The sequence below is a fragment of the Helicoverpa zea genome, chromosome 31 (genome assembly GCF_022581195.2).
Source record: "Helicoverpa zea isolate HzStark_Cry1AcR chromosome 31, ilHelZeax1.1, whole genome shotgun sequence".
Taxonomy (NCBI): Eukaryota; Metazoa; Arthropoda; class Insecta; order Lepidoptera; family Noctuidae; genus Helicoverpa; species Helicoverpa zea.
The window spans coordinates 15,817,621-15,830,049 of record NC_061482.1 but is presented as its reverse complement, the minus strand read 5'-3'; the positions used below and the strand labels follow the sequence as shown (position 1 = coordinate 15,830,049).

Sequence of the window (12,429 nt, the reverse complement as noted above, 5' to 3'; positions counted from 1 at the left end):
CGACCAGTAATGCAGCTGGGGCCTTTCGTCAGCTAGCATCAAACACGTACTTTTAAGTTTTAATGCTACTCTAGAAGTGCATTAATAAAACTCCATTCCAGGCGAGTGGAAGTGATCCCCCGTTTCGAGAGGGAGCTGACAGATTTGCTGTCATACGACGGAGATGCGGTGGAGTTCGAGTGTCACGTCACTGGCAACCCCGAGCCTGATATCAGGTGGTTCCACTATAATGAGGTTAGTATTGCCATAGCGTAGGACGTCCACCAACTAGGTGGACAGACGACCTTATAAAGGTCGCCGGAAGACGCTGGATGCAGGTCGCCTCCAACAGGTATCTGTGGAGATCTAAGGGGGAGGCCTATGTTCAGCAGTGGACGTCCTATGGCTGAGATGATTGCCATAGTATTTGTTGGTGGTGTTTGTGGCAAAACATTATAGTTTGGGATAAGCTTTTATTTACTCGAATTGTGCAACGTCCATGTATTGAGATCAAAAATATGCTACGAGTATATTTTTGATAACGGAAGGCTAAATAAAGTAAGCCTAAATATAAAGCTCGTGTAACGAAATGGCGCCAAAACGACTGAACCGATTGATATGCATCTGTACGAAACATAGACTCAGGCTTTTGTCTGTTTGGATATTAAATGGGTAAGCCGAGGTCGGAAGCTTGAATTCTATATCATCATCAGCCTTCGAGCCTTTTTCCCAACTATTTTGGGGTCGGCTACCAGTTTAACCGGATGTAGCTGAGTACCAGTGCTTTACAAGGAGCGACTGCCTTATCTGACCCCGTCAACCCAGTTACCCGGGAGACCCCATACCCTTGGTTAGACTGGTGTCAGGCTTCTGATTACCCGTAACGACTGCCAAAGATGTTCGATGATAGCCGGGACCTTCACAGTTTAACGTGCCATCCGAAACACAGTCATTGGCGTCTAGATTGAATTCTATATATGAAGAAGATTTCTAGAAGGGCTGACTTGATTCTAATGACTTATTCCAGTTAATTCGAGACTGCGATGACTTCGAGTCGACGTTCGAAGAGGGCGCCGCTCGGCTCAAGATCAAACAAGTGACGGCGGAGGACGAAGGAACTTACTCTTGCGAGGCTTCTAACAATCTTGGCAAGGCAACCTCTAGTGCCTGCCTCGTTGTTTACCGTAAGTCTTGGATCTTCATTCGTTATAAGTATGAAAAACATTTTAAAACATAAAATAGGTGGTCACCGGTCACAGGCACAGGGTCCAAGGTACCAGTGGTCTGGTCCCGGTCCCAGAGACAGAAACCTCCTCACAATACGCGCCGTATCAAGGAGTACTGCCTTCTGAAGCAGTCCCTCGATCCAGCCACCTGACTAAGTCTTGGATTATTGTTAATGGCGTCCACGGCCGATTTCGGCCACGGCGGCATGTTCTCATTTAAGGAGGTCAGCCAGCTGCGCAGGATATATTATAGTGCACGAGCATTTGCACAGACACAGGTGCACTCCCTATTCCTTCACTCTCATAACCCGATGGGACGGCAATCCGACACGACCGGAAAGAGATCAGGCACAGGACCGACATTTACGTGTTCTCCGATACACGGGTGAATCAATCGCCAATTATTGTTATCAGTATTCCAAAGTGATTTACACACGGTTCCGCGTTCCGCCGCGGTAAGCGATGGAGTCAGTTTGGATTGGCTTCTATAAAAGCCGCTGGAACATTTATGTCGTCTTTATATTCTAAACAACCTAAGCGTAGATCAGACATCTGCGTATTTTGATAAAACTTATTTAATTAATAAAAAATACATAAGAATATAAAAACTGATAAGGTAATACAAAATTTATTCTAGTACTGTTGAAGCGAAATAACAATTTTACCTTTGTAGAGTTTTATCTTTTAAAAAAGTTGACCAACTGTATCCATGACCGTATTATCCACTCATCAGCTCCTGGTGAGCCGAACACCCTGAGTCAGCGTCTGCGCAGACCGCCAGCGTTGCTCTCAGCAGCCTCCACGCCTCGGTCCACGCCGCGGAGTACTCCTGCCAGATCCGTCTCCAGAACTCCTGGTAAGTTTTTGAAAGCCATGACCGTTATGACAAAGTCCTGGGTAACGAAGTGTTCGCTTTTCTCTATATTTTGTAGATGATGAGCGTACCTGCTACTTTTTAATTACCATCAGAGCAAAAATCATCCCCAAAAACTCAATGACAAATTGGAACCGTTGGTTGAAGAGATGGCTCTTAAACAATTTTTATCTACTTGATTCCTTATTCGGTACTCAATAACAGAAAGTGTACGCTCTTTTCCGACATTAATACGACGATTAATCAAAAGTCTATCCGTCCACTTTCCCAGGTCCTGACACCCGCCGTCTCTGCAGCCCCACCAGACAAATGGCCCCCTCCTTCTACACATATCCCTTCAATAAGGTCGTGGAAGAGGGTGAAAATGTTACCTTCAAATGCGCAGTCAAAGGCCAGCCCGCACCCTGGGCTACCTGGGACAAAGACGGGATAATCATCACACCTTCTGCAAGATTCACCATCAAGGAAAAAGACGAACTATTAAGAATTCTAGAAATTGAACAAGTTACGATAGAAGATGTTGGAGTATATAGGATTACTATTGAAAATGAATTCGGAAGGGCTGAAGCGTCGGCAAGACTTGAGGTTATAACGCAGAAAGGAAAGTTTTACGCTGGTGTTAGAGCTTACAGTGCGTCTCCAAGAAAATCGCTGACTTACAGGAGGTACCCGTCGGTTCCGAGACAAGACTGAGGAGCTGGGTCGGTATGATTATGTAAGTTGGTTTAGCATCACGGGGGTTGGAGGAAAGTTGGTTGATTTGTCTTTTATTCAATCAAGTAGTTCATCTGTCTGTAGAAAATATCAATTTCGAAGAAAATTTGCGTTTTTTCAATGCGTCCCTGTATTGCATTATTTATGGATTTAGATGATTTTTAGAAGATATTATGACCGATGGACCACTTGACTACATATGTATTTCTGTATCTAAGAATCAATCGGCTTCCCTCCTTCAAACTTAGCACCGCGACTTTGGGTACCCATTTACTCTGTGCTCTGCGAAAGCTGGCGATGCGACTAATTGTATAAAAATATTATTTTCTAATTAAAACTATTTATTGCAGGAAAAGGAACGACACGTGTGAAGATTATAATAATTACCTATAAATGAAGTAATTTGTTTTTGTTCTATTGTAATTTATTTTCTGTGCATTTTATTTATTACTTTTTTACTCGTATGACGTAACTTTGTTTTCATTTCAAAGTAAGAAAAGTTAAGTTTTTGTTTTTTTTTTCTGTTAGGTTATTCTATGAAGGTCGGTTTTCATGTCACATTTAAAAATAAACTATGGAAAAGTAAATAACTATTTGTATGTAGGGTTTGCGATTTCGTATTTATTATGATTTGTATAGGAATTTAGAAAGATAAAAATGCGCCCAGTTATGTCGGGTTTTGTCTTATATGTGTATTAAATTACATTGCACTATAAGCAACTAAAACTTGTGGCTTAGTACTAATTATTTGAAAACTCATTTTTAGGCTTTAAAAATTAAGTTTGTTGTTCTAGTCGAAACTGGATTTGCTTGCGATTAGGCTATTACCTATTATAAGTACAAATAAACCAAAAATATATGGGAATTGATGTTATTTCTGCTGCTGGTTATGTCTCATTAGAGACTCCATTTATGAATCACGTTGAGTGAAAATTCTATTGACATGTAAATCGATCTTACTGACATTAGTTTTAGATATATTATAAAAGTATTACTTGTAAAGATTTATTCAGCGTTGCCTTTAAGTATGATAGTCCACAGTTAGGACCTCGGGGTATTGGAATTTTCAAATAAATTTTATGACGAGTTACACTTGTTTCATTCATTTATATCCTTACCTACATTATAAAATAAAGGAAATTTATTAAAAAAACATAGTTCAACACATGTACAGATACAAATAGCTCAGTTGTAATAGCAGTAAATAAATCATAAAAATAAAGTAATCATAGGATTTCACTTAATCTAGAAATACATAATATATACGAGAAAGACGGTCTAAATCTAATAGCTGTATGGACCACCCGAACTAGGTTTATAATAAACCTGCGTTTCGGGTTATTTTCTTTTTACGTTACATTATTGTCTTACTAAGGATTTCTATTGGCCCCATTCAAGTTATGTCTAACTATCTTTAGTTAAGAAATTCACGGATAGATAGGTAATTGAAATCTACCGTGCGACGGTACTGTAATTAAGTATTTTATATCAGCTTAAGAATGTTAAAGCTATACTGAAGCGCTGTTTCAGCCTGATCACAGCCAAATAGAGAATAAGAGTGCATCGACACGGTGCATATAGCTGGAGCAAGTTAGCAAGCGCAAATGACAAGTGACAAGAGCACGCGGGTTTTTAAAATTCATGTACCTAACCTATGCGCATGCGCCTCAACATGCGCAAGCTACTTGCACCGTGTAGATGCACCCTAAGTATGTGACTACTATATATGTGACTATTAGGCCTCGTTCAAATTGTAAAAACCATAACAATCATCTGTGTGCGACTATATGTCGCAGTCATCTCGTTGAATTTGCTACTTGATAGAATGATTTTTTTTTTGGTATTATTTTATTTACATAAACATATCGGGTGTGTCGTTCACAATCACATTAAATGAAATGCGTTAATATACTGGTTAATATATGTCGATTAATACAAACAAAAAAGAAAAATACGTAAAAATAAAAAAATGTTTTTTTCAAACAAAGTAAATAGAATAAACATGTGTGAAAATTAGAACACCATATAAAAGCCAGTCATTACAAACAACTGAAATTCTCCCTTGAAAACTGACAGCTGTCAACTGGTCAAAACATTTGATACTCCTAACCATCGATATATATGTACTACGTACTAGATAGAACGTTCCGAACAAAAAGCTTACCACACTGAACTGCACTGCAGACTATGCAGTGCCCAAAATGGCAAATCAGAGCGATTTTGACACCTGCGTCAGATGGATGTCTATGAAACTACAATTATAAAATAGAAAATACATATCAAGGTATAAACTTACACATATAAACTATTCGAGAGTCAAGTTAGTAAAATTACACGCTGTTCATGCTATTACAACGCTTGTATATCATACTTTTCATTTACAATTCAATTTTACAAATATGCATTAATTTGTTCCCGCCCGCCATCTTGAATTATGGATTAAGAAAATCGTGCAGAAACAGATGTGCCATAAAACTAGCAGTAGGTAAAATATCAATGAAAACAGACTTCACTTTGTCATGGTATGTTCTTACTTTCAAGAAAAAATAATTAAATTCGCGAAAATTTGTGATAGCCCTCTTAAGAAAAAAAACATCGTAATTAATATTAAAAATCCTAAAAATAAGTTCCTGGTTTTAATATATTCCATGATTTTGCATTCAATTAGATATAAATAAACTTTTTGATATATTACATGATTTTGAATTCACTTAGATATAAACTTTTTGAGTAATGAAAAATGTAGGCAAAATACGAGCGATACTTCTGCAATTAACATCAATGAGGATGACTACATGTCACAATACGTCAACGAAATGTCAACAGACGACATAGCGGGTAAATTATTTGTATGGATGTTCTTGTCTATCGCTAGAATATATGTCAATGCTCCTAACTTTATCTCTGCTTTACACATGATGTTGTAAATTATAAAAACGAAAAATGACTCCTGTGGTTAAACCACTGAATGGATTAGGTTATTTTTTTTACAATTCGTCATAGAATATCATAAAGTATATGTGATAGGATTTAATGTGATTGTGAACGACACACCCGATATATGGTACAATACCTACTATATACAATTGACATGTAAATCTACAGAGTTTAAAATAAAAACCGGCCAAGTGCGAGTCGGACTCGCGCACAAAGGGCACTATTAGGTATTTATAAAACTTTCCATAATTATAATACATTCCATATTTAGTGAATACTAATTTCAAGCATCTACCTGTTGCCGTTATCGATATCGAGCAAAAATAAGCAAAAAAACGTTTGTTGTATGGAAGCCCCCAAAATACCTATTTATTTAGGTAATTCTTCAGTATTTCGACACCTCCTCCGTATATTATCGTAACCAACAAAATGACGATTTTGCTTTTTTTACATAAAACGACTTATTTTTATTTCCATTTATTTATTTTTAAACATATATTTTAAATTTTTAAATATTAAATATAAATGTAGTTGGCGTTTTCTGTCAAAGGTATTTCTATGAAAGTTGCTCTGACCAAGTATTGAAAAATGATTTTTTTTATCTGATAAATCAAAGGGATTTGATGAATTCCAAGAAAAGAAATTGCTTTAGTCACCTCCAAAACATGTGATGAAACCAAAGTAGGTAGGTATACCTACCAAGAAAGTTCTCAAATGTAGGAGGCGAAAATGTTATAGTGTGGGGCTGCTCGCCATTGTTTTGTGTAAGACCCTTCAGAAAGGTAGAAGAAAATTCCCTTAGCCACTTCTACAAAACTGACCGCTTGCTCGTTCAGGGATGTTACTGTTATTGGGGTAAAAGGAAATAAACCAAATATTAATACTTATTGGAATGTTTAATTATAGTGTAGGGAATGTTGTTGTAGAAAAGTAACTCCAATAATATGAATAATTTGTATTTCTTCCTCTGTACAAATGAAGTGTCTTTAACTAGATAGCCAGGTCTCGTTATAGATCATACCGCCCCAGATTCGGATAAGGCGAAAAAAAACTAGGTGCAGGGGATTATTGAATATAGTCATTAGTTTTAACATTTCACAATACCCACTTAAGTATTTAAAAAAAGGAAACAAAGAAAACAATAGAAAGATCCAATGGGATTGCCATGAAAAAAGAAATACAGATGAATACCGGGCGGGGCCGCCCGGTAAGTTAAGATTACAAGTGTTTTTAGGTGACCACGACTGTATAATGCATATAGTACCTACTAAGATACTGTTATAACAATCGGTGTAGGTAAATAGTAAGGCTCGCAGCACAAGTGAAAAGCTTAATGTGCTGTCGATTTTAGGCTGCTAGGTAAATAGATAATGAGAAGGATATGAATTGAAGGATATGTAGGTACAGTTGGTCAGAGGCTCGATTCTGCTAATTTTACTTAAGCGACATTCGTTTCACATCCGACTGAGCTTCAATCACGACTCAATCAATAGTAAATATCTTTTGTCCTTAATCTAAAGAACACAATGTAATGAAATGTGTAAAGCTACACGAGCACGAGCTCCTGACTATGCAATAAAAAACTTGTAAATAAGTTATAAAAACATTTATTAGGAAATAAATAGAAAATGGAGTGTGAATTAGATTTATTTACATAGTGTTATATACATAGATATTTACAACACAAAAAAAACTATCCTATAATAAAGCAAAAAAAAAAAACACTATCTAAAAAGTATGAATTTGAATAACTGTACAGCGTTTTTTTTTTTTGTTGTTGTACGTTTATATCAAGTTAATATTATATAATGTTTTAAATGGAATGCGTATGATTTGCGTTTGTGAAATGTCAAGTTTTTCATATTTTATAACATATTTCTGATAATAGTTCATATAATGAATATTTTCGTTACTTATATGGACTATTATCAGAAGGTATGTTAAGGTTTTCATCACGCATCTTGAAAGTCGATTGTTGCGATGCTTGCATTTATTACACGCATTAAAACATACAGGGTTGATGATGTATCATAAACATCATCGACCCTGTACGTTGCAACGCATGTAATGTATTGTCACAGTTTGATTTCCTGGTCTCTCTCGGGTCCCCGGTCCATCGCGATGCGTTATGTCTGGCGGCCTGAAAGTAACAAACACCCGTCACAACATTGCAAATTGCAGGCTACGAGCACTTTTGCTTTACGCGTATAGCAGCGATACGTAACTTGTGGGTATGGTCTGCTGGTAATAGGCGCGCCCTCCGGCGACCACGTGGTACGCGGTGATCGTTTTTACACAAAGAAAGTGGACTCTGCACTTGCAAACGACGCCTGAATGTTACATTATTTTCTTCCATAACGTGGGGGTACCTGAAATGCAAACCTGTTATTATTAGGCACATCGTTACAGTAAACAAATAACTTATTTCAACATCTGTCAACCTTACCTTTATCAAAATTGGCATCCTTTCACCATCAGTTTTCCTATCAGAGTACAACTCTAATGGGTCAGGGTGTAAGCGCTTAGCAGTATACTGCTCCATCAAACAGGTACCTGATTGGACAAAAACTCATTCTTTATATTTGCGAATCTTATGGCGTGATACTAATACAGAAAATCCATCAGAAAATGTCATGGACTTACCCTCCCAGAGTGTTGGCATGTACTCGCAGTAAGCCTTTGCGAACAGTGGTATTGTCTTCTTCAGGTGAAAAATCTACGTGGTACTGGTACAGTCGCTACTGGAGTGTTAAGTTAACCGTAAAGTAGTTCGCCTTCAAATCTATCACTGTTCCTGAGGATTCTGTATGCAGAATTTTAGGTACTCATCTTTATCATCTTCCGAGCCTTTTCCCAATTATAAACAAATATGTCGGGACAACTTTTCACACACAGTCGATTAGCACCATGGTTAGTTATTAACTTGTGTTATGGGTGCTAAAACAACTGATAAACTACATATAGCTACATATATACATATTTATAGATACACATTGTAACACCCAGACCACGGCCAACAAGCATGCTCATCACACAAATGTTGACCGAACCGGGAATCGAACCCGGGACCTCAGGTTCGGCGGTCCGGCATGGTGACCATTGCGCCATCGAGGTCGTCAAATGCACTATGTTGGGGTCGGCTTCCAGTCTAACCGGATGAATATGTTCACCAGCCTAAGAGTACCTAAAATTCTGGAACAGTGATAGATTTGAAGCCCATTTATTTCACTGTTAACAGAACACCCCAGTTGCGACTGTACCGGTACCATGTAGACTTCTCCAGAAGAAGACCACTGTTCTTAAAGGCTGCGCGTACCTGCGAATACTCTGGGAGGGTAAGTTCATGACATTTTATGACGAATACAGAGTATCATGCATATACACAACACAAACACGATTTTTTGTATACAGAATTTTAGGTTAATGTAAAAAAAATAATGTATAGGAGCAAAAGTCCATAACTAGACTTTACACATTAACTAGACTTCATACATTATTTTTTTTAATAATATACCCTGCACCTGATGAGTACCTAAGATTCTGCACACTGAAACCTCAGGAACAGTGATAGATTTGAAGGCGAATTACTTCACGGTTAACTTAACACTCCAGTAGCGACTGTACCAATACCATGTAGATTTTTCACCTGAAGAAGACAATACCACTGTTCGCAAAGGCTTACTGCGAGTACATGCCAACACTCTGGGAGGGTAAGTCCATGACATTTTATCATAGACTTTCTGTATTAGTATCACACCACAAGATTAGTAAACATAAAAAATGAGTTTTTGTCCAATCAGACCTGTTTGATTGAATTGTTGTTGGATGCGTGCGCAAAATCTTTATTTGTTCAGGTAAATCCTGTCGCCATGCACCTGCCCTGATGACCATGATGCTCTGTATAGGTGTGTCCACCTGCCACGGAGCACCACCAAGCTGAAAATAACATATTCAAATTGAAAATCAAAATTCAATCCATCCGATTGATTTCCGTTGGTGGGTGGACAAATTCAGCTAGAAAATAATAATCATATCAAATCAATAAAATCAAAATTCGTTTATTCAAACTTGGCTGCAAAACAGCACTTCTCGAACTTCAGAAGTTTACAAAAAACAGCCCCCAAAAGGCTTACCCTTCACCATTTCCTATGTGTTTTTGCTGGGAAGAAGAAGTGGCGCAACAAACTCCCCAGCAACACATGTCTGTCTGTAGGTTAGAAGAACCTTATATATAGATGCATTATACAATATGGAGCCACCACATGCTAGCTAGCACTCACCCTACATACCTTAACTAACTCGAAGCATTGAATGAATTTAATGAAAATAAAATTAGCCTCCAATTTTATAATAGGATATAAGGGAGTGCCTAATGTACAACATGGATGAAACAAATGTAGTAAGTTAGACCACTCATGCAATATAGTTTACATAATTATATAGTACTACTTATATATATAGTCAGTATAGTAATAAGGGGACCTGGCACCACTAGCAGCACTAAAATAACATTTCGGATGGTGGTTGTGGCCGGAGGCCTGGTGGCCCCTGATGCTGTTCGCCGGGTTTACGGCCGGAACAGCAAGAGGAGACATAGACATTCAACCAATAATGTGGATTGCTCCTGATGTTTGGTGTTATTCAGAGAGAGGCGCTGCCTGCCAGTGCGGGACGGCCAAAGGCGGATCTATCTGACCTCCAAAACAATACCATACTTAGATAGTATTAACAATACCATACTTAGGAACTACCATTACCAAAGTGGGATATTGTAGGTCAGCGGGTCATCTTCTAATATAACCATGGGTTCACGAGATTCATGTAACTATTTTGATATGGTACTTACACTATTCGGAATTATCAGGTGAGCATGTATTTACATGAACCCAATATTATAAAACCTACGATGCTGTTAACAAGAATTGATATAAGGTAGTGTTAATATTTATTTGAAGGTAAACGCTATCAAGGTTTTGGCATGAGGTTTTACAAAATGCAAAATGTAGGTAGGTATGATAAAATCTACATGTGTGATACAGCAAATTGAAATCGAGCCTTAAAACGAGTTGCACTTAGTTACATGTGCATACCTAACACTTTTCTGTTAGCAGAAAGCTTAGCTTGGCATAATATTATTGTTTAGATATACATACCCGCCAGGGTTAGGCTTAGAATTCGCTCGCTCAGCATAATGCGAAACGAAAGGAGACAGTCCCAGCGCTGGTTTTCAGCGATAGCCGGCGCTACCGCGATGATGTTAATCGGTGATCCTAATGAATAAAATAAATAATATCTTAACAAATGTATGTAAATATCGTGTTTTGTGTTGTGGTACTAGGGAATGTGCAGTGACTGGATGCGTTAGATACATAGTATATTGTCAGGCGAGGGGATCGACAGTGTATTATAAAGAGACAGTGGGTAAGTAAAAATCTATTTTTGATTGAAGGCTATAAACAAGCCCAAAAAAGCATTAAAACAAAACCAATTACATAGAATATACAACATTTGAATTAAAATAAAATATTTTTAAAAGAATTTAATACAAAAAAAATTATATTCGTGCACGTGCTTGCACATGGAAAGCGAGGGTCAGTGGGTCGTCTTAGGGGCGGTTCTTAAAAATAAATTTACTACAAATTACCAGTGGCTGAAACGATGTCTGTTCTGTGTTGTTAGTCTTTTTAAAAACTTACGATTTTTAATAATACAAAATGAAGTTTTGGCAGCTCTCGTCACACCGGCGCTGACAGCGATCCAAGTACTCTGTGCAGCGATCGATAAACAGAGCAGAGGAAGTATGACCAATGTTGCCAACAATAATTTTAGAGAATTAATAGAATATTTAATGTGCCAAAAATCATTAGAAGTTGGTAGAATCCAAGATTAAAAATAGGTACATAGGACATTATTTTAATAGGTTTTTTTTAAATTAAATATTTTTTTTCGTTTACTTTTTTAGTAATATGTTTCATACATTTTAAAATATTAAATATAAATAACATTTAAAAATAAAAAAACTAGCTTCTGCCGGCGGTCTCACCCGCAACCCATGAGAACTACTTCCCGTACCGTATAAAAAGTAGCCTTCCTCGGTAAATGGGCTATCTAACACTGAAATAATTTTTCAAATGGACCAGTAGTTCCTGAGATTAGGGCGTTTAACCAACCAAACAAACAAACTCTTCAGCTTTATAATAATACGGGGAGTAGCGACCTCGCGGGGCTATATATCCGAGTGCTCCGGGGAGAATATACTGTCCCCCACCTCCGGCCGCCGGCCGGAGTCGGAGTGAAGCATGACGGGGAATAGGTCTCCCGCCTCTTGGCTTGCCTTCATTGGCCGACCAGAGTGGAGTCGCTAGAGCAGGGTTAGCAGCTCTGCTCGGAGGGTAGGTGCCTTGTGGTAAGTGGCAAGTGGGCCGGTGATGCTGGACCCACAGAGAGCGCGTGATCTGCTTTTAAAGTCCGCCGAGGTATCCTCACCCTTCAGCCGCTCATGTACCTGTTGCCCTCTTGTTGCTATTCAGTGACTGATTCCCGGGGGCCCAGTAAGTGAGCTGGCAAGTCTCCACCTGCCATTTTTACGTGTGCAAACATTGTTATCGGCAGGTGCCATAATTCCCATAGTTATCCCCCATTCCTAGTCCATTAGCACCCCATCACAATAGCCCAAGTAGTTTTCAACCATAGTTAGCA

General features: G+C 38.2%; 1 protein-coding gene and 1 long non-coding RNA gene across 9 annotated transcripts in view; one reads left to right on the top strand and one right to left on the bottom strand.

The window, feature by feature from the left end:
• The window catches only part of LOC124644856 (titin homolog), a 52,770-nt gene extending 48,887 nt beyond the window's left edge, over positions 1-3,883 (top strand). For 7 of the 8 annotated variants that reach the window (XM_047184474.1, XM_047184478.1, XM_047184477.1 and 4 more), the window contains 5 exons: positions 102-234; positions 1,007-1,163; positions 1,939-2,061; positions 2,351-2,794; positions 3,144-3,883. In XM_047184474.1, the coding sequence (XP_047040430.1) occupies positions 102-234; positions 1,007-1,163; positions 1,939-2,061; positions 2,351-2,772 (835 nt within the window). In that variant the 3' untranslated portion in view covers positions 2,773-2,794; positions 3,144-3,883. The remainder of the gene's footprint in view (positions 1-101; positions 235-1,006; positions 1,164-1,938; positions 2,062-2,350; positions 2,795-3,143) is intronic. The other variant, XM_047184470.1, reaches the window with a different exon arrangement.
• Positions 3,884-7,366: 3,483 nt separating this feature from the next.
• LOC124645080 lies at positions 7,367-11,000 on the bottom strand. Its single transcript, XR_006986155.1, has 4 exons — positions 10,884-11,000; positions 9,533-9,666; positions 8,177-8,283; positions 7,367-8,099 (listed from the first exon to the last, which is right to left on the bottom strand). It is a non-coding gene; the product is annotated as an uncharacterized LOC124645080 (long non-coding RNA).
• Positions 11,001-12,429: the final 1,429 nt, after the last annotated feature.